Source organism: Paracoccidioides brasiliensis, assembly GCF_000150735.1.
Source record: "Paracoccidioides brasiliensis Pb18 unplaced genomic scaffold supercont2.5, whole genome shotgun sequence".
Lineage (NCBI taxonomy): Eukaryota > Fungi > Ascomycota > Eurotiomycetes > Onygenales > Ajellomycetaceae > Paracoccidioides > Paracoccidioides brasiliensis.
Window position 1 is genome coordinate 2,081,235 of NW_011371362.1, and position 21,860 is coordinate 2,103,094.

Sequence of the window (21,860 nt, forward strand, 5' to 3'; positions counted from 1 at the left end):
ACCGATGGCTGGAAAGATCGGTATGTTTTGTTCCCTGCAGTTTGAACAAAACGTAAAGGTGTCATTTCACGATATCCCATCCCTCCCTGACCGTCCGACTTTAATAACTCGAACGAAGACTCCCATGACTTGTTCATTAGCGTATAGAGGCTAGTTGAACATGTCTCTAGCAATTGTATTTTTTCTTTCCCTCTTTTTTATACACTTCAAAGACATGGTTAAATTTAGTGAAATCTGTAGGCTCATTTGCCTTCGTTTCGTTCGGAACCTTGGCATGGCGAGGTCCCAGGACAAAATAGTAGTAGGGAGTTTGATGTTCACGTTAATATTTTATAAATCGATCTGCAGCAATGATGGAAATAAGTTTTTACTCCGGTTGACACACCCCTGAATTTGATGCAACAAACCAACAACACCCAGAAATACATAGAAGTTGAAAAAATATTAGGATGGGAGAAGCAACAGGATATAATTCAATTACAAATTGTTGAGAAGCGTGCAGGATTATGTATTAAATCAGAAAACTAGGAGTTTTACTCAAAGATCAAAATGACGAAACGTCCGCTTCAACCCTCATATACTTGGGAATCGAGCAGTAATGGAAGATAGAAAGGAAAATAAGCAGAAAGGAAATACAATGAAACACAATAAAACACAATAAAAACGAGTTAAACTGGACAACAAAACACACCCACCACATATTACAGTGTGCTGGCTTTCCCCTTGCCTTTACTAGGCAATGCTACGTCTGTTTCCGTTTCAGAAGCGGGGAAGTCTCCCTCCTCACCCCAAGAAGCAGAAACAGAGCCAGAGTCAGTATAACCATTCCCTTCACGACCCTCTTGGTCAGCAAGACTCAGCTGAATGGCAAATTCCAAATCGCCAAGCTCCCGTTCCATAGTGCTTTCGTCATTTCCTGGGGAAGGGTAGGAGCTAGATATACTGTTCCCAGACGAGCTCATGAATTTGAATGGAGCATTGGATGACGACGCAAAAGATTCGTCGAGAAGGCTAAAACGAATCGCTTCAGCAATATCAGGATCTAACTCTTCAGCAACGGTTTCGAAACTAGGCGACGAAGAGGTCGTAAAGGCCAAGGTTGCGTCTGGGTTTGAGTTTGAGTCAAACTTCTCGTTTGGAGTTATAGTTTCACTCGAAGAACTACTTTCCACACCACCCTCGTTACCCTTCCTCTTGCGTTCATCACTCGTATACGACTCCTCGCTCAGCATTTGCCCATAAGCAATTAAGTCCTCTTCAGTAGCATCGGGTCCCAGAAGGTCTACACCAAACCGGCCGCTCAAAAGCTCTCTTTCCTTTTGGTCAGCTTTCTTTTGTTGCTCTAGCTCGTATCTTTCACTTTCAATGTAGTCCTGTAGCGCTCCCCTGCCGCTACTTGTAAATCGCTGGGTGACAGAGGAAGAGTTATGTCCTCGACGTGAATAGCGTAGTCGACGTTTGGTGCTCTTGTATTGATCGGCTGCTGATGAGCTGTATGACCAGTAGCGAAGATGGCTCCCAAGAGAGACTATGCCGCGCAGCACTGTTGGGTCAGGATCCAAATAAATCGCACCTGCAGCAAAAGAGTTGTGGCCCACCCCTTGCGTTGATGTCTCGGCTTGGACAAGACGGCGGCGAGCTCCCGATGAAAAACGAGAGTTGAGCGTGCGGATCGGTTGCATGGACGAGGCGAGCGGGTCCCAGGCTTGAACTAAGCCATCGCTCCCACCATGGACGAGATACAGAGATGTCAGAGCAACACAAGATACCTGTGGGGAATCCGTCTGGATAATTCGAATCGGTGAAATCTTGTTTGTGATATCTGGCATCTGAGAAGCTGCTGCTCTTATATTCCAAACATAAAGTGACCCCGTGGAGGTACCAATAGCCATATAGCAAGCGCGTTCTCCCGGAATATCTGCTGGAGACGATACTTGGCTCGACTGCGTTTGAGGAAAAGATAATTTAGATGAGATCGCGGAACCTCCACACATGCCAAGTAGAGGATCTTCAAACGTAGTCAATTGCGCAAAAGTCGATTTATCCATGGCGCTAGTGGTGATTTGAGGAGGCTTATGCTCATCGAAAACAAAATCCGACATTCGCCACTGAGTAGTAACGGGGGCATCCATTCCCGAAAACGATTCGGAATTCCGTGACGGAGTCGAAAACACTGATGAACTGGAGGTCGACCTGCCACCAAAAATTGATCGGGTTTGAGGCCGAGGTATGGAAGGGTCCGCCTCGTCAGACAACTGAGAAGTAGGAGCAGGCCCTTTCAGCCGCAAGTATCTTCGAATAGAGGAGGTCCGGTTTTCTCCAAACCCGCAGTCGAGGATAACAACGGACTCTCCAGAATTACGATAATTGTCGCCAGCAAAGTCAACCTCCAACCTTCGTCTCATGTCCCAACCTTCGCACACCTTTCTGAAATGTTTTGGTTTAAATGTAAGAAAGTTCTCTATCTCTTTTGTTTCCGCATAGATTTGATCTGAGATCAGTCCCATGAAATTCGAGGAGGATCTTGGACTGTAGCTACCATCCGCCATAAGTCTATTAAAAGGATCGGGTCGTGCAACTCGCCGGGAAGGTTCAATAAGTTCCCAACGCACGGTTCTTCCAGTCTCCCAAGCCAAACGCTCAAGAGTTTCTGTGCTGGACTTGGGTTTCAACGCTGGCTGATGTGGAATATCCGTCAAGTAAAACGCTTCCCCTAGGGCATTTAAGATAACAGCCCAAATTCGTTGCTGAGTGTAGCGCCTGGCAGAATAATTTTCATCCACGTTGATCGCTATTATAGGAACTCCGGGACACAGAACCCATTTGGCAGTTACCTGGCCACGTTCGAACCGCTGATCGTATGAAGGGTTTGGTCCTAAAGCATATGCAGTCAGGATGCCCAATGAGGAACCGCAAAGAATGCCACATAGGCCATTTGTTATCTTGAGTATTTGGGGGGATTTGGCTATCCAGACAGAGCAGATCGCAGTGCCGATTGTGCTGATACTGGGGATCCCGAGATGGGGTTGAGGAGTGACGTCTTCTCCAGACAAAAAACGACCATGCTTTTCATTTGACGGTAAATAATAGATTCTACCCTGTGGGCAGGCTTCTCCGTACACCATTCCATAGGGCTGGCTTACATCCATAACATTGGGCATCCCAACCATGTTACCAGGTCCCAGACCCCACCCCGCTTCTCCTGGGAAAATATCTGAAAAGTGTTTAAAAATTTGACGACTGGATAGACCCCAGGAGCCAATTCCAGTTTTTCCAGAGCTAGGATCACTCATAGAAGCAACGCCTTGTTCGGCTGCACCATGGATACAGAGAGGAGGCTTATTGTTCAGCGGTGATCCGAAAGTTGCGTCAACATGGGTAATGGGATACATGCACATCGAGCTGTACGTAAATACAGATCTCGAATTCTGAGCGGGCTGCTGTCTCGGTGAGCCAAGCTGTAGAGAGGATTTTAATTCTGCAGGTTTGCCCCGAGAAAGAGCTTGCAGCAGTCTGGTTCTGAAAATGTACTCATTTCGCCAAGATGCTAGAGCTGTCAATCGGCAAAAGGCACGCCTCTGTGCCAAAATAAGCTCGTAGTCATCCGTATTTCTATCCGCACTCAGGCTTGCTGGACCTCGAAAATAGCGTGAAAATGCGATTCTCCAGGCATGGGGGGTGGTAACGAGGTTGTGGAATCGGCGACTAACAAGGCTCATTGATGACAGCGACGAAGGTGGAAGGTGAGACAAGATATGGGTCAGAACCTCTGCAATTAGTTAGAGTGGGATACACTCGCTTTACCCGCCGAAAAGGCACCGGGACGCTTAGATATTACGTATGTAGATATGCATATATCATCTCCATATGAACGTACCATTAGGGAACTGGTCCAGAGTTTGACCACTGATTCCATTATTCCTAGAAGGGAAGACTCTGAATTCGAACTCTTTAGCCCTCCTCGAAGGTGGATTGAAGGCATTCTCATGATTGATGATGCGATCTACAGGAGACACAGACTTCACTGGCCCGGTGGGGCTCGGCTGTCGCGAAATTTGGTTTGGTAGAGGTGTTGGGCCAGCGCCATCAGATGCGTCTGCAGGGCTGGGATTGCAACTTCCGTCCCAGCTACTCTCATGAGAGAAATAGTTCTGGAGGATTTCATCATGCTGTCGAAGTCCATATTGGGTAGAATTGGGCTGAGATAGGGGAGACTGGCTTTCGTTGGTTGCAGGGAGAAAAGTTCGGGAGGGCTCTGGGTGCATAAAAAGGTGGGAAAAGAAGAGGGAGAAAGTATAGGACTAAGCCAGAAGGTTCTGGATCAGCCAATATCGACGCGTTAAGAGAGAATGCCTTGGGCGTGTGCTTGAATCGTGCGTATTCTGGGATATGTGTGTATATGGTTGTTGAAGAGGGGAAAGAGAACACCATGGAGATGGGCTTCAATCCATTTACTAACTAACTAACTAGTTAGTTATAGTTAGTCAAGGGTTGATGAGTAAGCAGTGCGACCGACACGGTAGTTACACGTGACCACACGTTTCCGTACGTGAAACTTCTTTAACGCAGGTAGAGTAGAGACGACACCACGATACCACTAGGCAAGATATGTTAGTTAATATATAAAGAAAACATGTCAGACTGCTTCTCGTTCCTTGTCTCTGATATGCTTCTGGGGTGCCGATATTGCCATTATTTACAGATTTGGCCCATTCTCAACATGGATGGCCCAAGGAATTGAATCCCCGTTGTTCAGGCAGCGAGCGAGATCGGACTAGGTTGCCTCCAAGGAACCTCTAGACTCGCCCATACATACAGTAATACCTGGTGGACGGGCATATATATATTATTGGGTCACATACTTGTTCGTAGTAGCAAAAATTCGAAACTCTCCCATTTCCCTTAACTTTATTTCCAATCTAACAATGCCTGCTTTCACTGGTAAGACATTCATTTAATATCGATATTCCTTTACCACCGCAGCATTTAACTACGTCGCACGACTGTGCAGCTGACAAAGATACAAAAATGCAAAATTAGCTGCGGATACAATCCGTATCCTAGTCTCAACAGATAACCATGTCGGATACAATGAGCGCGACCCTGTTCGTGGGGACGATAGCTGGAAGAGCTTCCATGAAGTTATGTGTTTGGCCAAAGAGCGTGACATTGATATGGTGCTCCTAGCCGGTGATCTTTTTCATGAGAACAAACCATCTCGGAAATCCATGTATCAGGTCATGCGATCGCTACGGATGAACTGTTATGGCGACAAGCCTTGCGAACTGGAGATGCTAAGCGATGCAAGCGAAAATTTCCAGGGCGCTTTCAATCACGTCAACTATGAGGATATGGATATCAATGTTGCTATCCCCGTGTTCTCTATCCACGGGAACCACGATGACCCATCTGGCGAGGGTCATCTTGCCGCCCTTGATATCCTACAGGTTTCTGGTCTTGTTAACTACTACGGTCGTACTCCAGAATCAGACAATATCCAAGTGAAGCCCATCCTCCTCCAAAAAGGCCGAACAAAGTTGGCACTGTACGGCATGAGCAACGTAAGAGATGAACGGCTTTTTAGAACTTTCCGAGACGGGAAAGTGAAGTTCTTCCAGCCTTCGCTCCAGAAGTCCGACTGGTTCAATCTAATGTGCGTACACCAAAATCATCACGCACATACAGAAACAGGCTATCTGCCTGAAAACTTCTTGCCCGATTTCCTTGACCTTGTTATTTGGGGCCATGAACATGAATGTCTCATCGAACCTCGTTTGAATCCTGAAACAAATTTCCATGTTATGCAGCCAGGTTCCTCGGTTGCTACGTCGCTTGTTCCTGGGGAAGCAGTATCTAAACAAGTGGCTATCCTCAGTATTACAGGTCGTGAATTCAAAACTGAACCAATTCGGCTAAAAACAGTCCGCCCTTTCGTCACGCGGGAGATCGTCCTCCATGAAGAAAAAGAGGCACGAAGACTCGGGAGGAAGGAAAACAACCGGACAGAACTGACACGTTTCCTAATGGGTATCGTCGAAGAGCTGATCGAAGAGGCAAAAAAAGAGTGGATCGAGGCACAAGATGACCCAGATAATGAAGAACTTGAGATCCCCCTACCTCTCGTTCGGTTGAGAGTGGAAGTTTCGTCACCTGATGGGGGCAGCTTTGACTGCGAAAATCCTCAACGGTTTTCGAATCGATTTATTGGCAAAGTTGCCAATGTCAATGATGTTGTCCAGTTTTATCGTAAGAAGAAGACTGTCACAGGACTCCGACGCGGTGAGACAGACGCTCCAGACGAGGGGGTCATTTCGCATCTCTCTTCACTTGATTCAGTCAAGGTAGAAAAGCTGGTTCGCGAGTTCTTAATGGCACAGTCCCTGACTATTCTCCCCCAAAATTCGTTTGGGGATGCTGTATCCCAGTTCGTTGACAAAGACGACAAACACGCGATGGAAATGTTTGTGAATGAGTCCCTGGAGAGCCAAATCAAGCACTTATTAGCCCTCGACCAAGAGCAGGATGAAGATGACATGGATTATGGCTACGGAGAGGGGCAAAGTAAGATTCAAGTTGCCATGGACAAATACCGAGCTCAGCTAGAAGAAATGTTCGCAAAAGGTAGCCAAAGACGCGCTCGCGGGGCAAGAAGGTTCAAACCGAAACCTGATGGTTGGGACAGCGAGTTTGACGGACCTTGGGAAGACCAGCCTGGTGCACTCATTCATTCAGATAACGAAGCCGAGGACAATCAGCAACAGGGCGCTCCTCCCCGGAGAGGGGCGTCCGCAACAGGCAGAACCAGAGGTCGAGGAGGCAGCACGGCAAAGTCTCCTCCTGCACGAGCTACAAATCCACGAAAAGCAACCATCCCCACTGCCCGTACCAGCATAAGTACCCGCGGCCGTCGCCGTCAAACAGCGTTGTCGGATGACGACGACGACGATGAGGATGACGATGAGCAGCAGCAAGAAGATCCAATTCCGCTAGACAACATCAGTGAAGATGACGAGGGTGATTCTGACTCCCTATTTGTCAGACAAACCCGTGCGCAGCAGCCCATGCGAAGACGAACCTCTTCAACTTCCACCGCCACCACTAAAACAACAACTAGAAAAGCTCACTCTCGCAGCTCCGCAGCTACAGGGTCAAAGAAGTCCCAATCAACACACTCTTTTGCGCGCTCACAGGCAAGCCAGAGCCAGACGCTAGGCGGTACAGGCGCAGCCACAGGCACAAGTTTTTTGGTTGGCAAAAGGCCGAGTCGTGCCGCGGCCAGCCGCGCCACGCGAAGTGCCAGTGTGCTAAGTGACGATATTGAAAATGATGATGATGATGACGACGATGCGTTTGATCCTGCGCCACCTGTTAGCAGTTTACGCAGCTCGAGAAGGAGATAACCATGCCACACCCTGCATTTGTATGAATGGAATATTTCGAGTGTAGGATGTCAAATCTGTACCCGATGCAAAATTACATGACATGACATATGAGATTCTCATTCTACACATAGCCACATGAATATATCAACACAATATCTAATTAGACAACTAAACCTATCACCCTCACAACTTTCCCCTCGCCAAAAACTTCACAGGAATATCCACCCACCTCGCCCGCAAATACTCCGCAACATTCTTTCCCAAAAAGTCCACCGTCTTCGTCACCGCAACCCCGCGATCCAACAAGTTGCGGAACAAGAAATGAACCCCGCGCATCGCAGGCAGCTCGAGACGTTCAATGCTCATCGTCCGGTCCTCCCGCCACTCTCCTCCCAGCAGTTCCTTAGCCTTCTCTGTCGACAGCAGCGTCCGTAGCCACTCATACTCATCTTGGTGCCGCACCCAGAAGCCGCAGTTCGCGTCGGAACCCTTGTCACCAGAGCGAGCGTGCGCAATCCAGCCCAGTGGACCACGTGTGGTCGGTCCAAAATCTGTTGAAAGATTGGCTGGGCTGGCTGTTGTGGGTTGCGAAGGTTGCGGGTAGGGCCAGACCTTTGATTCGGGCGGGGGCGCTATGTCGATGGTTTTATTGAGCCAGGGGAGGTGTGCTTGATGCTGCACGTCCGTTTGCGGGATAAGCGTGACATAGTATTCAAACACGGGTTTTGGGAAGCCCTGACGCACGTCCAAATCGAAGGTGGCTCCCGGGTAACCCTGCATGATATTGTCTAAGAGAAGCTTTAGGAACCTGGGCGGGGCCAAGTGATCTTCTTCCCGCGCCTGGGCGAGTATGCGCATAGTCGCTGTCGCGCTGTTCTGGTCTTTCGGATCATCCGGCGCTCTACCTAGGACCGTGAAATCGAGCACGGTGAAGTTCTTCGAGTGCGGCGCGAGAAGACGGCGGATCTGTGCTTCCAGCATGCGCGCTTTTGCGGGGATGTCGAGACCGACCATGAAATAGGATACTTGGGCCTGATACCCACACCGCGCAGTTAGGCCTACCTTTGTTGTTGGTGGTGGCAGCGCAGATTTGACACCGTGCAAGGCGACACGGTTCGTTCCCAGCTGTTCGAAGTACACGCCGTCCAGAATTGCGGTGACGTCTGAGTTGAAATACCAAGGCCCCTGGATCTCATATAGCAGCTGTGACGAGCAGGTATCAACGGTCACGGCTCCCCCACTAGAATCAGATTGTTTTGTTATAACGACTTCCCCACCAGCTGAGATTTCCGCGATTGGATAACCGATGTTAGACCAGCCATCTCCAGCAGCATTCTCAAGCGACTTGAACCCTGTAAAATTTCCACCGCAGACATAGTTGCTACACTCGATCAGATGGCCAGCTACAAATGCATTGGCCAATTTATCCAACTCATGCCGTCCCCAGTTATGCCACCAGTATGCCGCGCCGATAACCGGTGAAGCGTCAGATACGCGGCCGCATATGACAATGTCTGCACCGTTGGCCAAAGCTGCAGCGATGCCCAGGCCACCCAGGTATGCTTGTGCGTATATTGGTTCAAAAGACCAATCCGCGAGCAACTCGCCAGTGTATATACTTTTAAAAGGGGAGGAGCCAGACGCAAGGGATTTTCGGATGGTGGGGAGAACTTCGTCGCCGGATATCCACGCTACCTATTTTATTTTTCTTGAGTCCAATCACGTATAAATCAGAGAGGTAGGTAGAGAAGAAAAAAAAAATAATAACCTTCAACGCCAACCCCTTCTTCCTAACTAACCCTTCGACAACTTCATACAGCGCCGGTGTATCCGCCACGCCGGCGTTGACAGCGACTTTAATGCCGTACCGGGCTAGATCTTCCAGTGCTGGCTCTAGTGCCCCGAGAAACGACGGATCGTATGCGGGTATTTTGCTATCACCGCCACCATCCACACGTTTACCCGCTGCAGTGGCCATGTTGTATTCGCTCATGTAGTCGGAGATGATGACGTCGATGGGGTCCTGTGGGTGGTTCCGGGCGAAGGTTGCCATTGCATGACGGCGGTCGGAAGCCGAGCCGGAGGCGCCTGGAGGGTTAGTTGGGAATTGAGGACGCAAGGTGTTTATTTGCACACGTATGGATTAAGAGGACGTACCGGCTATGCGAATGGGACGGGTTCTGGAAGACATGTCGGGGTCTGGCAGTTGATGAAGGAACGGTTTACATGTATGGAACGTTGTGTGCTAAATTGTTAGGTGATATGATAGATGGGTCAATTCCATATAGATTTATAAATAACATTTAGATGCCAGATTGAATTGTGCTGAGAAAATATTCATTATAAGGCGCTGGTAGACTGATCATTGCAGTTTCTACGAGGTTGCTTTTAGTTGGGCTATTTTTGTAAGGTATATTGAATATTGGATTAATATTATTATTATTATTATTATTATTATTATTATTATTATTATTATTATTATTATTATTATTATTATTATTATTTAACTACGTGGACTTGAAGAATGCCGAGAGAGCATCTCGGTCCTCGGCATGGTTGGAGGTTGGAGGGAGGGAGGGGTAGAGGAAAATAATAAGAATGACCACGAGGATGTCCTGCTACTTCTATCCTATGGGGGGAATAACTAACTACGTCCCGGACTCTGAATACTATTTATGTACCCCACAAAGGTCATTACGTATGAGATGGGTGTCAATGATGTCAGTGAGACATAACTATATACATGTTGGAGGATATTGGGACAAGTGTAACCAAGATGTATATATATATGTATCTTAAGTAACTTTATATGTTCATTCGTTGATTGCAGTTAACTAGTTATGGTTAGTTAATCGTCACCGTCACCTCACTACAGCACTACAGTAACTAGTTACCTACAGAGATAAACCTTTCAACACAACAGTTGTAATTATAACGGAAAACAACATGACAGCCACCAACTCGGTCGCCCTCCGATATCTACAGAGCCAGATACGCAGATCGACGAGCAACATCTGGACCGGGTTCCCCTTGGCCCGATCACGCATGGCGACTCTCAGGCCGGGTAAGCCATCGATGCTGTGTGAGTTCATCTCAGCCTGCCAGGCGTGCAGCTTGTTGGAAGCGATCTTGTTAGCGGTCCACTGGGCCATGGTGTCTCTGTCGCAGAGACATGGTCTTGGGGCATTTGAGTCAGGGTCGGTGGAGAGGGCGAGACGGGGGACGCCATAGCCGCAGGAAGTCTGGACCTGGAAGACGTGCAGGTCGATGATTGCCCTTGTTCCGGGGAAATTGTCCGGGTTGTAGTGCGTGACGTGGGGTTTCATGCGGTCTAGCGTTGGGTGGAATCTGGGGTGATCCCATTCGATGACAGTGCCTGAGCAGCAGAAGAGACGGAGGATGCGGGGGACGGAATCGAAGGAGCAGAACATGATGGTCATGCGGCCATTTTCACGGATGTGGCTGATTGACTCGTTGCCCGAGCCATTGGCATCGAGGTAGGCTATATGGTTTGGGGAGAGGACGGCGAGAGAGGCAGATGGGAGACCCTTTGGGGAGAGATTGATGTGGGCAGCGATGGAGGGGGCAGATGCGACGAAGAAGACGGGCTGGGAGAGGAGCCAAAGTTTGAGATCTTCGGGGATGGAATCAAAGAAGGCGACCATTTTACTGGGTTCAGGGCAGCAGCAGTAGTTATCTAGATTGAATATCATGTGGGGAAGAAGCTTTATCAACTGAGTGAAGGAGTCGGGGAATTATGGGGTGTTAATAAAACATCCTTCAAAATTTTATCTACTATCTATCGATGGCTACGGTTCTACACTCGACAGCATGTGACAAGTTCGACTCCTGTTATTTATCTAGAGGAATGAAACCGAGAAGGAACACATTACATACAGATCAAAAAATTATAAACAAGAATAACAACAGCAACAACAGCAACAATAGTAAAATAGTAAAATAGTAAAATAAAAAAGTCGACCTGCCAGTCCGCCTTGGGCACTGTGCAGCGAGGGGTGTTGTCTGGCGCCGCCATCTCCGGGGGGCCTGTTCTCTGCAGAATCGCTTCCCTCGAGGGTCCAGGCCAGGGCTTAGCGCGCCACAGCAATCGTGGATTACTCGCACGAGTGTGGGGAGGAGACACTCCAACGGCCGACACAGCCGGTTTGTCGGCTCCGTCGACTCTATTGGCCGAGAGTCTCCCGCGACCCGGGGATTCGAACCAGGCACCTCTCGCTGTTTCGGGGTTCGAGACGGCCCCAAAGCCACAGACACGCGGCGGATGCAGCGGGTCTCCCACTTGGACCATCACAGCTGAGGATTATCCACGGTGACCTCTTCGATACAGGATTATTATCATCCACACACTGGATGCTCTCTCTTTTTTCGACATTTTGTTTTTGTTAGTTTTATATTTTTTTTCTGTCACATGTATTATTCCACCCGGTCAGCATTTAGCAGTCGGCTGCGAAAAATTTAAATCCTGTAGTTATATAACGAGTTTAAATAACTATGGCTATGGGTATTCCTCCCTGGGTCAAATGACTCCTTCGGCTGCTTATTTTATCCCCCTAACTGACCCGTATGTGCGGGTTGGCTCAGGACATCCGCTAGACCGCCCGACATTCCCGTGATGCGGCCAGATGCGGGGTTGAGGGACAGAAGGAATGGAAGAAAACGAAAGGGAAAGGAAAGGAAAGGGAAGGGAAAGAGGAAAAAAAAAAAAAAAAGCAAGGGAAAAAGAGTTGCCCAAAGGCCTTCCGAGCTTGATTTCCCAAGCCTGCAAACGGGTGCGCAGCACAATTAGGGAAAAACCCCCCCAAACCAGGGGGTTTTTTTCCCCCCCGGGATTGGCGGGCTGGAAACTACGGGTTTACCCCCCGGGAAAAATTTTTAAAATATTTTTTTAAAAAAACCCCCCCCGGGTTCCCCCCCCTGGGCCCTTTTTCCCCCCCCCCCCCCCCCCCCCCCCCCCCCCAAATCCTCCCCCCGGACAGAGGTCCAGTACCCGCTACCTGTTGGGCCCATGCTGGCTTGGCGGGTCGGGAGGTACCAATGACCTAACCGGTACCTCTCCTTCTTACCCCACTTCCCCCCCGTCTTTCTTTTCTTTTCCCTCTTTTTTCCTTGTTTAATATTCCTTGTTCCTTGGGTTCTTACACCCCAAGCTTCATTGTTTTTCTTCTTCTTCTTCTTCTTCTTCTTCTTCTTCTTCTTCCATTATCTTCTTCTTCTCTTCTTACTCTAGTTCTCCAGTTCTCTGCTCTATCTTCCTGCAGTAACACTGTAACTTCTCCCACCCCGTCAATACATGTCATATACACGCAAACATTATGGCTCTCTTCCAGCAAATCACCACTCCGACCATCACCTATGAGCAGCCTCTCGGCCTGTAAGTGATATCCTCGTCATCAGTTATCATTCTCATTTCCTAATATATGCTACCCCCTCTTCCAGCTTCATCAACAATGAGTTCGTCAAGGGCGTAGAAGGCCGCACCTTCGAATCCATAAACCCCCACAACGAGAAGCCCATTGTTGCTGTTTACGAGGCCACCGAGAAGGATGTCGATATCGCCGTCGCTGCGGCCCGGGCTGCCTTCAAAGGCCCCTGGAAACATGTCACCCCGACTAACCGTGGCCGTATGCTACTCAAGCTGGCAGACCTGATGGAGCAGCACGTCGACACCCTCGCGGCCATCGAGGCCCTCGACAACGGCAAGGCCTACTCCATCGCCAGGATTGACGTTGCGAATGCTGCTGGCTGCATCAGATACTACGGTGGCTGGGCCGACAAGATCCACGGCAAGGTCATCGATACAGACACTGATTCCTTCAATTACACCCGCCACGAGCCCATCGGTGTCTGTGGCCAGATCATCCCCTGGAATTTCCCCTTGCTCATGTGGTCCTGGAAGATCGGTCCCGTCGTCGCCACCGGCAACACCGTCGTCCTCAAGTCCGCGGAGCAGACTCCACTCTCTGCCCTCTATGCTGCAAAACTGGTCGTCGAGGCTGGCTTCCCGCCAGGTGTCATCAACATCATCTCTGGCTTCGGCCGTGTCGCCGGCGCCGCAATCTCCTCCCACATGGACATCGACAAGGTCGCCTTCACCGGCTCCACCCTAGTCGGCCGCCAGATTCTGCAGGCTGCTGCCAAGAGCAACCTGAAGAAAGTTACCCTGGAGCTGGGTGGAAAGAGTCCCAACATCGTCTTCAACGACGCTGACATTGACAACGCCATCTCCTGGGTCAACTTTGGTATCTACTTTAACCACGGCCAGTGCTGCTGTGCCGGGAGCCGTATCCTGGTCGAGGAGGGAATCTATGACACTTTCCTGGAACGCTTCAAGGCCCGTGCCCTGCAGAACAAGGTTGGCGACCCTTTCCACCAGGATACCTTCCAGGGGCCCCAGGTCTCTCAGCTCCAGTTCGACCGCATCATGGGCTACATCCGGGAAGGTAAGGCGGCTGGCGCCAAGGTCGAGATTGGTGGTGAGCGTCTGGGCAATGAGGGCTATTATATCCAGCCAAACCATCTTCAGCAACGTCACCGAGGACATGAAGATCGTCAAGGAAGAGATCTTCGGGCCCGTCTGCTGCGTGCAGAAGTTCAAGAATGAGGATGAAGCTATCTGTATTGCCAATAACACCTCTTATGGTTAGTGTACTCATCCGTCCATCGTTGCGTTGTGTGGGAAGGGTGGAGCGAACGACTCTTTTTTCTTGTTCCTCTTCTTCTGGCTTACTAACCAGTCTAGGCCTTGCTGCTGCTGTCCACACCACGGACTTAAACACTGCCATCCGCGTTTCCAACGAGCTTAAGGCAGGGTAAGTGAAAATGATTTCAAATCAAAACCCCCATCTTCCCCTTGTTTTTAACTTTCAGGAACACAGCTAACAGCGTCAGAACCGTCTGGGTCAACAATTACAACATGCTCTCCTACCAAACTCCCTTCGGTGGCTTCAAGGAGAGCGGTCTCGGGCGGGAATTGGGAGGTAAGCTGCCTGTTCTTGTTTTATGTTTTCTGTTTTTTAATTTTAATTTTAATTTTTATTCTTTTGCGCCCCCGTCTTGTTCTCGAGTGTTGGACAAATACTGACGATTAGGGTGATGTGTTTAGAATATGCCCTTGACAACTATACTCAGGTCAAGGCCGTCCGCATCCGTCTAGGTGACGCTCTCTTCGGTTAAGCATGATTTGCGCTGCTCAGATTCCTTCACGTCTCTAGTCTTTACGGGATCGTTATATTGTATTATTTGGTCAGAGGTTGTTTCACCGTCTTACCGACTTCTCGCCTGCCTATATATCTACTTTATTAATCTCATGAATGTCTGACATATTGCTTCTCTCTGCTCTTTTCTTCAATTTTTTATTTGTTTTCGGAAACCCTTTCGTCCTGAAAACCCCGTCATCACCTTTTCGAGAAAAAGTGGATGGATTGATGGATGGGAGATGCATGGTGGACGCATGAGACCAGATCCAATGTGTTACAAGTAGTCGACCCAGTCTACGTATTTAGCAGTATCGAACAGAATGAAAATTGCACGACTTGGTTTGAATTTGTGTGTTCGTCTTTGAATGAACTCGAGAATGGTATCTCGCAAGGTTGTGGTGCCGCTCAAGCAGAGGAGATAGACAGGCCAAGTACTTAACCACTCCATACAGTTAGTTGAATAGTTAATCTATTAACTTGTTATGAAGTATATTTCCCTGCCCAGCCGTGGAAGCAATGCCTGAGATTAGAATTAGCATGCGGCTGGATTTCGTGCCTAAAATACAGCGGCCAGGAACACTTTATTCTCTATTATGAGTCACCTCGACGGATGTGAGAGAATGAAATAGCAAAATATTGGTAGGATTGGTTAGGGAAAGGAATATTTATTTAGTTGCTCTGTTGAATCTAAGAGGATGAGACATGAGAAATATAAATGCACAAAGAGGGAAACTATCCATGAATGTCAATAGAAACTGAAAATGTTAATACGGAAAATGAGCCACGTCCTTTCGGTATATGTAACTCCTAAATACAAGACATGATGTCAGATGTGTTCAAGTGTTCAATAGATTCTATTAAAGACATGCAACATCACCTGGAGTGCAGGCAAAACATGTCATATACAGAATCTCTCTTAAAACGCTGAGCTGCATGAAAAGTGGATGACATTGTCATGCCCAAACAGAAGCACAATGCCAATGAAACGGCATTGTATGATGTACAGGGAAGAAATAGAGATGGGCTTGAAGGACGTGAGATGAAATGGCAAAGGCGTAACTTCGTCACCTAACAAAGGGAAGAAAAGAGGAGTCAACACAACCAAAATGAAGGAATAAAATCCTACAAAAAATACTCGCTCTTCCCCGGCTTCATATTGGGCACATGTCTCAGATCATCCGGCACCTCCGAAAACAGTTTAAATGTTACCTTAATATCTTCCCCTATCTCACATACTGACGCCATGTTACCGCACCGATAGCAGTAGTTGGGTGCGCTCCAGACCGTTACCACGTTCTGTTTCTGGAAGTGATACTTGTATCCTTCGTTCACGAGTTGGTGTGCCCGCGCTATCAGAGTTAGATCATTCACTTGGCAGAATTCTTCAGCAACTTTGTCACCAAATAGCCAGCCTATGTACGTCGGCGTTAACGTTGACCCAACATAAACTTTAAATTGATGGGGATCAAATCAAAACATACCGGCCCCCCGAGGGCTTACCGCCCATGTCTCCACGTCGTCTGGGTCCGACCAAACCAAGTCGCAGAACGCGCCCTCATGCGGGATCTCTTGGGCTCTAGCGACAACTCGCACCTGGTCCAGAGTTCGAATCTCCGGACTTAAACCGCCATGAACGCAGAGCACCTTCCCATCCACTATCGCCCCGAGTGTCATAAAATCAAACACCTGACAGCACGCTTTCCATACAGAGGCGTTGCCGTATTTCTGAAAACACTCCTCGTAAAACCCATACACCTGCGTGATCTGTCGGGATTCGTGGTTGCCCCGAACAAGCGTAATTCTATCTGGGTATCTGATAAGGTAAAACGTGCGGTGTCAGTTTGAGGAGGGAAGGAGAGATATTGGAATGCAGAAACACACTAACTTGGCCTTCAAACAAAGTAATAAAGTCAATGTTTCCAGACTAAAATATCCTCTATCTACATAGTCACCTAAGAATATAAAATTCCCACTCGGTAAACCGCGCACATGTGACGTATCTTCGGACTTTTGATCTGGGACGGGTGTTGGGGCGCCCCCCCCCTCATCTGCGTCGCCGGTATTTGGTCCGTCAACATTTTGCCTTATTTTCTTTCTTAACTTCGGATTTGTGATCGTGGATGGCGGCTCAAGGTCGTCTGAGGTGATAATTGTGGGTGGGACTCTAGGGGATTCGACATTGCTATCATTCGGCATGCCGCCTGCAACTCGGAACAGCTCAAGGAGGTCGTAAAACTGGCCGTGGATGTCACCGCATATTGTGACTGGAGCAGAAACAGGCTGGATATTCGACTCTATAAACAGGGGGAAATTTTAGTATCATTTTCTTATGTGAGCTCTTCCTAGACGGAAGGAAAATTGCCTATCAAAAAAATATATAAAAATAAAAATAAAAAATTAGAGAGAGAGAATAAACAGGAGAGGTATCAAAAACCTTCCATCATATACTCCTTTACAATCTCGCAGAGCTGCTTCATGTGGTTTTCTGAAAGATATTTGCAGTCTTTGGCAGCTTCCAGCCACTCATCCGGCCCAGCATTGCTCCTCAGTCGAGCGGGCCCCGGCTGGGGAACGGATTTGTCCACCATCCCAGAATTGACCCTTTACTTTAATAGGGTATCAGGCAATATTTCGTTGCGTAGGAGAAAAGTTAGGCTAGCGAGTCTCACAAGCTCTATGAGAGGGATTGGACGAAGGAACGGGAGAATGGGAGGGGGCACAAAGTTGAGTGAGTGCAGTGATAGAAGATAACTGTATGAGATCAGAGTCAGAATACATATATAGGCAACATGGCGCGTGTGTTGCAGTCTATAGTATGTGATATAGCAATGTATGATACTGTCGACTGTTGAATTTCAGCAGAACAAAAGAAGTGACGGTCCAATGTTTGAAGGAACGGTTAACTTACGTCACAGATGATACGCGATGCTGGCCAAGACTTGGTGAGACAGCCACATCGATACGCGTAATACCAATACGAGATATGCATGGAACAAGCACAGAGGATTTAACCTGTTCTTACGAATTATATATATATTCAAATTTTATTTAAAGAAATTTATATAAAAATATGACTTTAATAAATATGCTTTTTATAATATTGTTAAATTTTTTAATATATTTCAGTAAAATTTAATTAAAGTATATATATATAAATTAAACTACAAAAAATTAATTTTAAATGATTTTATAATTAAAATGAAAGTAATTTCTACTATTTAAAATTAATTAAATTAATAATATTAATAGAAATAAAATATGAATATTTAAAAAATTACTTATTAAAATAATACAAATATATATATATATATTATTTATTTATTTAAAATATATTTAATTAATAATTATAATATTTATTTAGTTAAATTAAAATTTAATTATTTTATTAATTTAATTATTAAATAATATTTAAATTATATAATTAAAAAGTTTTTATTTTATAATAATATAATATTTAAAAAATAATAATAAAAAATAAATTTATATAGTTATAATTTTAATTAAAATAAAAATAAAATCAATTAATAACTTAATTAATTAGAATAATAAAATAAAATAAAAATTAATGAAAGTAATATTAAATAAAATAATATTTTAAGTTTAATATTCATTACTATGATATAATTACATATAATATAAAAAGATTAATTTACTTTACTATATTTTAAAAATTAATTTACTTTAATTTTCAATTATATTTAATTATTTATATTAATTAATTATAACTTTTAATCTTTTATTTATATTTAATTATTTATTAATTTTAATATTTTAATTCTATATTAAATTATATAAAAAAAAGTATAAAATTAATATATTGATTTAAAAAAAATATCAAAATCAAATTATAAAATTATTCAATTCAATTTATAATTAGCTCATAATAATGTAGTTGAAAATTTATTATTGTATAATCAATATAATTTTAAAAAAAATTAATAAATAGAGATTATAAATTATATAAAATTTTTGAAAAAAAAAAATCAAAAAAAACTTTTATGAAATATTAATATTAAATTATCAGAATCTATATTAGAGAATAAAACAGTGCTAATATTTAATATTATACTATCAAATATCAAAGATAATATACTTAAAAAGAATCAATCAAATTACTCAAAACTTTGATAATTTGAGACTTTAATTGATAAATATAAAAAATTAACTAAAGTTAAAAAAGATTAAAAGAAAAGTTAATCTCTATGAATATATATAAAAATATTAAAAATAACTACATTTTTAATAATAAAAGAATAAAATCTAAATACTAAAATAACTTTTTTAAAAATAAAGAAAATAAAAATATTTTTATAATATTTAATTATATTAAATTTAAAGAAGTAATAAAGCTTTTTATATTAAAATATAAATATCAAAATTAAGATTATATTATTAATATATTTCAAAAAAAATGTCAAGTATTTATGAGTTTTATTTTCAAAGTCAATAGAATTTGAAAAATATATTTCTATCAATAAATATTATAAAAATAATGCAAAGTAAAAATGATTTAACTCAATTAAAAATTAGTTAGAAACAGCTATTTTCACTAGTTCTACTAAAATAGCTACTTGAACCTGACTTTATAAATTACTTTATAATATAAAAAATATATTTTAAACTAAAAGAAGAACTTTTTACATTATTCTTCTATTTAATAAAATATGAATATTATTTAGTATACTGAAGAGAGATTATAGAAATTATTCTAGCAAAATTTAATAAAATATCATTAATTTTTAAATTCTATTAAGTTATATTTCTTCTGAACTATTTGAGAAAAATTTTTTAAAAAATTATTATTTTTAGACTTTTTTTAAGCCATTATTACTGATTTATTATATAATAATTAAATAAATAATGTAATCAATCATCTAGTAAGACAGATCATCTACTAAGATAGATCTTCATCATTCAATATCTTTCTAATTAAATATCATCACAACTATATAGTAAAACTAGCTAATTATATTATAAATTATTCTCTGTATGTTAAGAGCATATATGAATAGTATATTTTATAACATCACATTCACTGCACTGTGATACTGCTTGCTTTTATGATTGCTTATCAGACTACTCTATTATCTCTCTTTTCTCTACAATGTCTCTTTGTATATAATTCACTTCTTTTTGAACAGTCAAGACCTCTTTCTGACTTATGTATGTATGACATCTTTGTCACTTTTTCTTTTACTTTACATTTATAATCTTTAGTTTTTTGTTTTCTCTTGTTAAAATAATAGTACTATGCATAGTCATCTGACATTCCTTGACTAGTTTTTCTAGAGCTTGATTGATTAGACTGAGTGGACTCTATATATAGTGCTTGAGATATTTCTTAATCTTCTTACTCTGAAGCTTCAGTTGTCATATATTATGAGATGTGGCAGTGGCCCAGGAGGCCTGGGAGCTATGTGATGTTTCTGGAGAGGTTGATATATGTATCTGAGTATTGAGCTGAGAAAGAACTTGCTCTGAATTGTACAGAGCTAGTCCTGTAGCTTTAAATTCACTTTGAATATTTTTTTTACTCAGAGCTGTATAAACTGAAGAATAGATAGTTAAAAACTCATTCTTATCAATATGATTGATGTCAAGTCTTATTCTCTTCTCAATCTCTTTTTTGTATACCAGCTTCAATGAGGAAAAACAAGCAACATCTAAAGACTGTAAGAGATGAGAGGAATGAGCTGATATATAAAGAGAAATAATCAAGTTTTAAGTGTAAAATTAATCAAACTCAGGATCATTATAACTGCCATGTTCATTAAAAATTAAAAGTTAATATTAATTAATCATATAGACTTAAATATATTTATTGAACATCTCTTTAAGCCAGATCAAATCCAGCTTATCAGTTGTTCATTTATTTTTATTGATTTCAATCCTCCAGTTGTATAGTAGCCCATTCTCAAATCAAGAAGTCTAATATAATTTTCTCTTGAGAATGATCATTAAAGATAATGACCAGTCTATTAAATTGACTTTCTCAATAATGATAACTTATTCTATATTCTTAGACTATACAAGCTTCAGATAGAAAGTCTTCTCTGACTTAGTAATCATCTTGACTGTTTTAATAACTCTTATCTGAAACTCAGTCCTATCAAAGTTGTATATATTCTTCTGTACAATGTCATATTTCTGAATAGTATTCTGTATAAGCTCAAAATCATTTTTAAATAATCTTAGAATTTTTATATAGAACTTATTAATGATCATATTATCAGAAGAACTAAGTTTTTAACACAGAATAATGATCAATGAATCAGGTAATTCAGCTTTCATCAATAGTTTTTGAGTTGAAAGAGTTATCTCAATTAATAAGAAGAAAATCGACTGTTTCTCATATAGTGCTCATTTAAAAAGGCTGATTATATTCATTCATGAAAATTATTCACTGAACAAAAAATAATTTCTCAATAAAAATCAGTTTTCAATTTCTTAACTGAGAGTTCTCTCATGTTGTATGGCTGTGAAGTTGATGACAAAGAGTAAAATAAGAGATGTTGTACAATTTGACAGCAGCTCTAAAATTAAAAATTTGATTTTTTTAACTGTTTTAATAGCTAAAGTAAGTCTTTCTTCCTTGTATAAAGAATTATCATCTTTGATTGCTAAAATTTTGACATTTAATCAATTAAGTAGTTAAACACATTATGTAGTAAAGATTTATGTCAGTAGATAATCTGTCTCACTAGATGATTACATTAATAGAAAATAAAATTTAGCTATAAATGCAGTTTTATCAGCTATTTATAATATTCAAATTATTAGAAATAATAATTTAGTTTTAAATACTATTTTTAGTAATATAAAAAATGCTTTTAATAATATTTTAAAAAATAAAGTAATTTCAATTATATAAAAATTAAAGTTATCAGAGTTTCTAGTAAAATAAATCATTTATTTTATAATAAAAAAAATATTTAACTTCTTTTTAATGCAATAAAACAGAAAAAAATCTCTATTAAAATAGAAATTTTTTAAGAATCTTTAGTCTTATCTATTCTTTTTACTATATATATAGCTAATTTATTTATAAATAAAAATATATATATAGTAAGAACTCTTAGTTGTATTGATGATATTAATTTTATTACTAGTTTTAAATCTATACAAGAAAATTATAAAAATAAAAAAAAAGCTATAAAGAAAATATTTAAAAAAAATATAAAAATTTTATTTAATTTAATAGAGTTAAAATTCACCCTACCCTTATTATTATTTTAAAAAAAGTAAATAAGAGAAAAAGTGG

The 21,860-nt window shown here is 42.5% G+C and overlaps 6 protein-coding genes across 6 annotated transcripts; 2 read left to right on the forward strand and 4 right to left on the reverse strand.

Moving 5' to 3' along the window:
* Nucleotides 1-701: 701 nt before the first annotated feature.
* Nucleotides 702-4,265, reverse strand: PADG_05077 (uncharacterized protein; the record flags this gene model as incomplete). Its single annotated transcript, XM_010761962.1, has 2 exons — nt 702-3,769; nt 3,878-4,265. 2 exons carry the CDS (start codon nt 4,263-4,265, stop codon nt 702-704), a joined length of 3,456 nt encoding a protein of 1,151 aa, XP_010760264.1.
* Nucleotides 4,266-4,925: 660 nt separating this feature from the next.
* On the forward strand, nt 4,926-7,400 carry PADG_05078 (DNA repair protein (mre11); the record flags this gene model as incomplete). The annotated part of the gene is made up of 2 exons (XM_010762189.1): nt 4,926-4,941; nt 5,041-7,400. The coding sequence occupies 2 exons, from the start codon at nt 4,926-4,928 to the stop codon at nt 7,398-7,400; spliced, it is 2,376 nt and encodes a 791-aa protein (XP_010760491.1).
* A 165-nt stretch (nt 7,401-7,565) lies between these two features.
* Nucleotides 7,566-9,573, reverse strand: PADG_05079 (uncharacterized protein; the record flags this gene model as incomplete). Its single annotated transcript, XM_010762190.1, has 3 exons — nt 7,566-9,077; nt 9,151-9,470; nt 9,540-9,573. 3 exons carry the CDS (start codon nt 9,571-9,573, stop codon nt 7,566-7,568), a joined length of 1,866 nt encoding a protein of 621 aa, XP_010760492.1.
* A 703-nt stretch (nt 9,574-10,276) lies between these two features.
* PADG_05080 (uncharacterized protein) lies at nt 10,277-11,691 on the reverse strand (the record flags this gene model as incomplete). The annotated part of the gene is made up of 2 exons (XM_010762191.1): nt 10,277-11,079; nt 11,280-11,691. 2 exons carry the CDS (start codon nt 11,689-11,691, stop codon nt 10,277-10,279), a joined length of 1,215 nt encoding a protein of 404 aa, XP_010760493.1.
* A 1,024-nt stretch (nt 11,692-12,715) lies between these two features.
* PADG_05081 (aldehyde dehydrogenase) lies at nt 12,716-14,576 on the forward strand (the record flags this gene model as incomplete). The annotated part of the gene is made up of 5 exons (XM_010761963.1): nt 12,716-12,774; nt 12,840-13,975; nt 14,143-14,212; nt 14,292-14,380; nt 14,506-14,576. The coding sequence occupies 5 exons, from the start codon at nt 12,716-12,718 to the stop codon at nt 14,574-14,576; spliced, it is 1,425 nt and encodes a 474-aa protein (XP_010760265.1).
* Nucleotides 14,577-15,721: 1,145 nt separating this feature from the next.
* On the reverse strand, nt 15,722-17,187 carry PADG_05082 (serine/threonine-protein phosphatase; the record flags this gene model as incomplete). The annotated part of the gene is made up of 4 exons (XM_010762192.1): nt 15,722-16,011; nt 16,081-16,412; nt 16,485-16,893; nt 17,034-17,187. The coding sequence occupies 4 exons, from the start codon at nt 17,185-17,187 to the stop codon at nt 15,722-15,724; spliced, it is 1,185 nt and encodes a 394-aa protein (XP_010760494.1).
* Between the last annotated feature and the right edge of the window lie 4,673 nt (nt 17,188-21,860).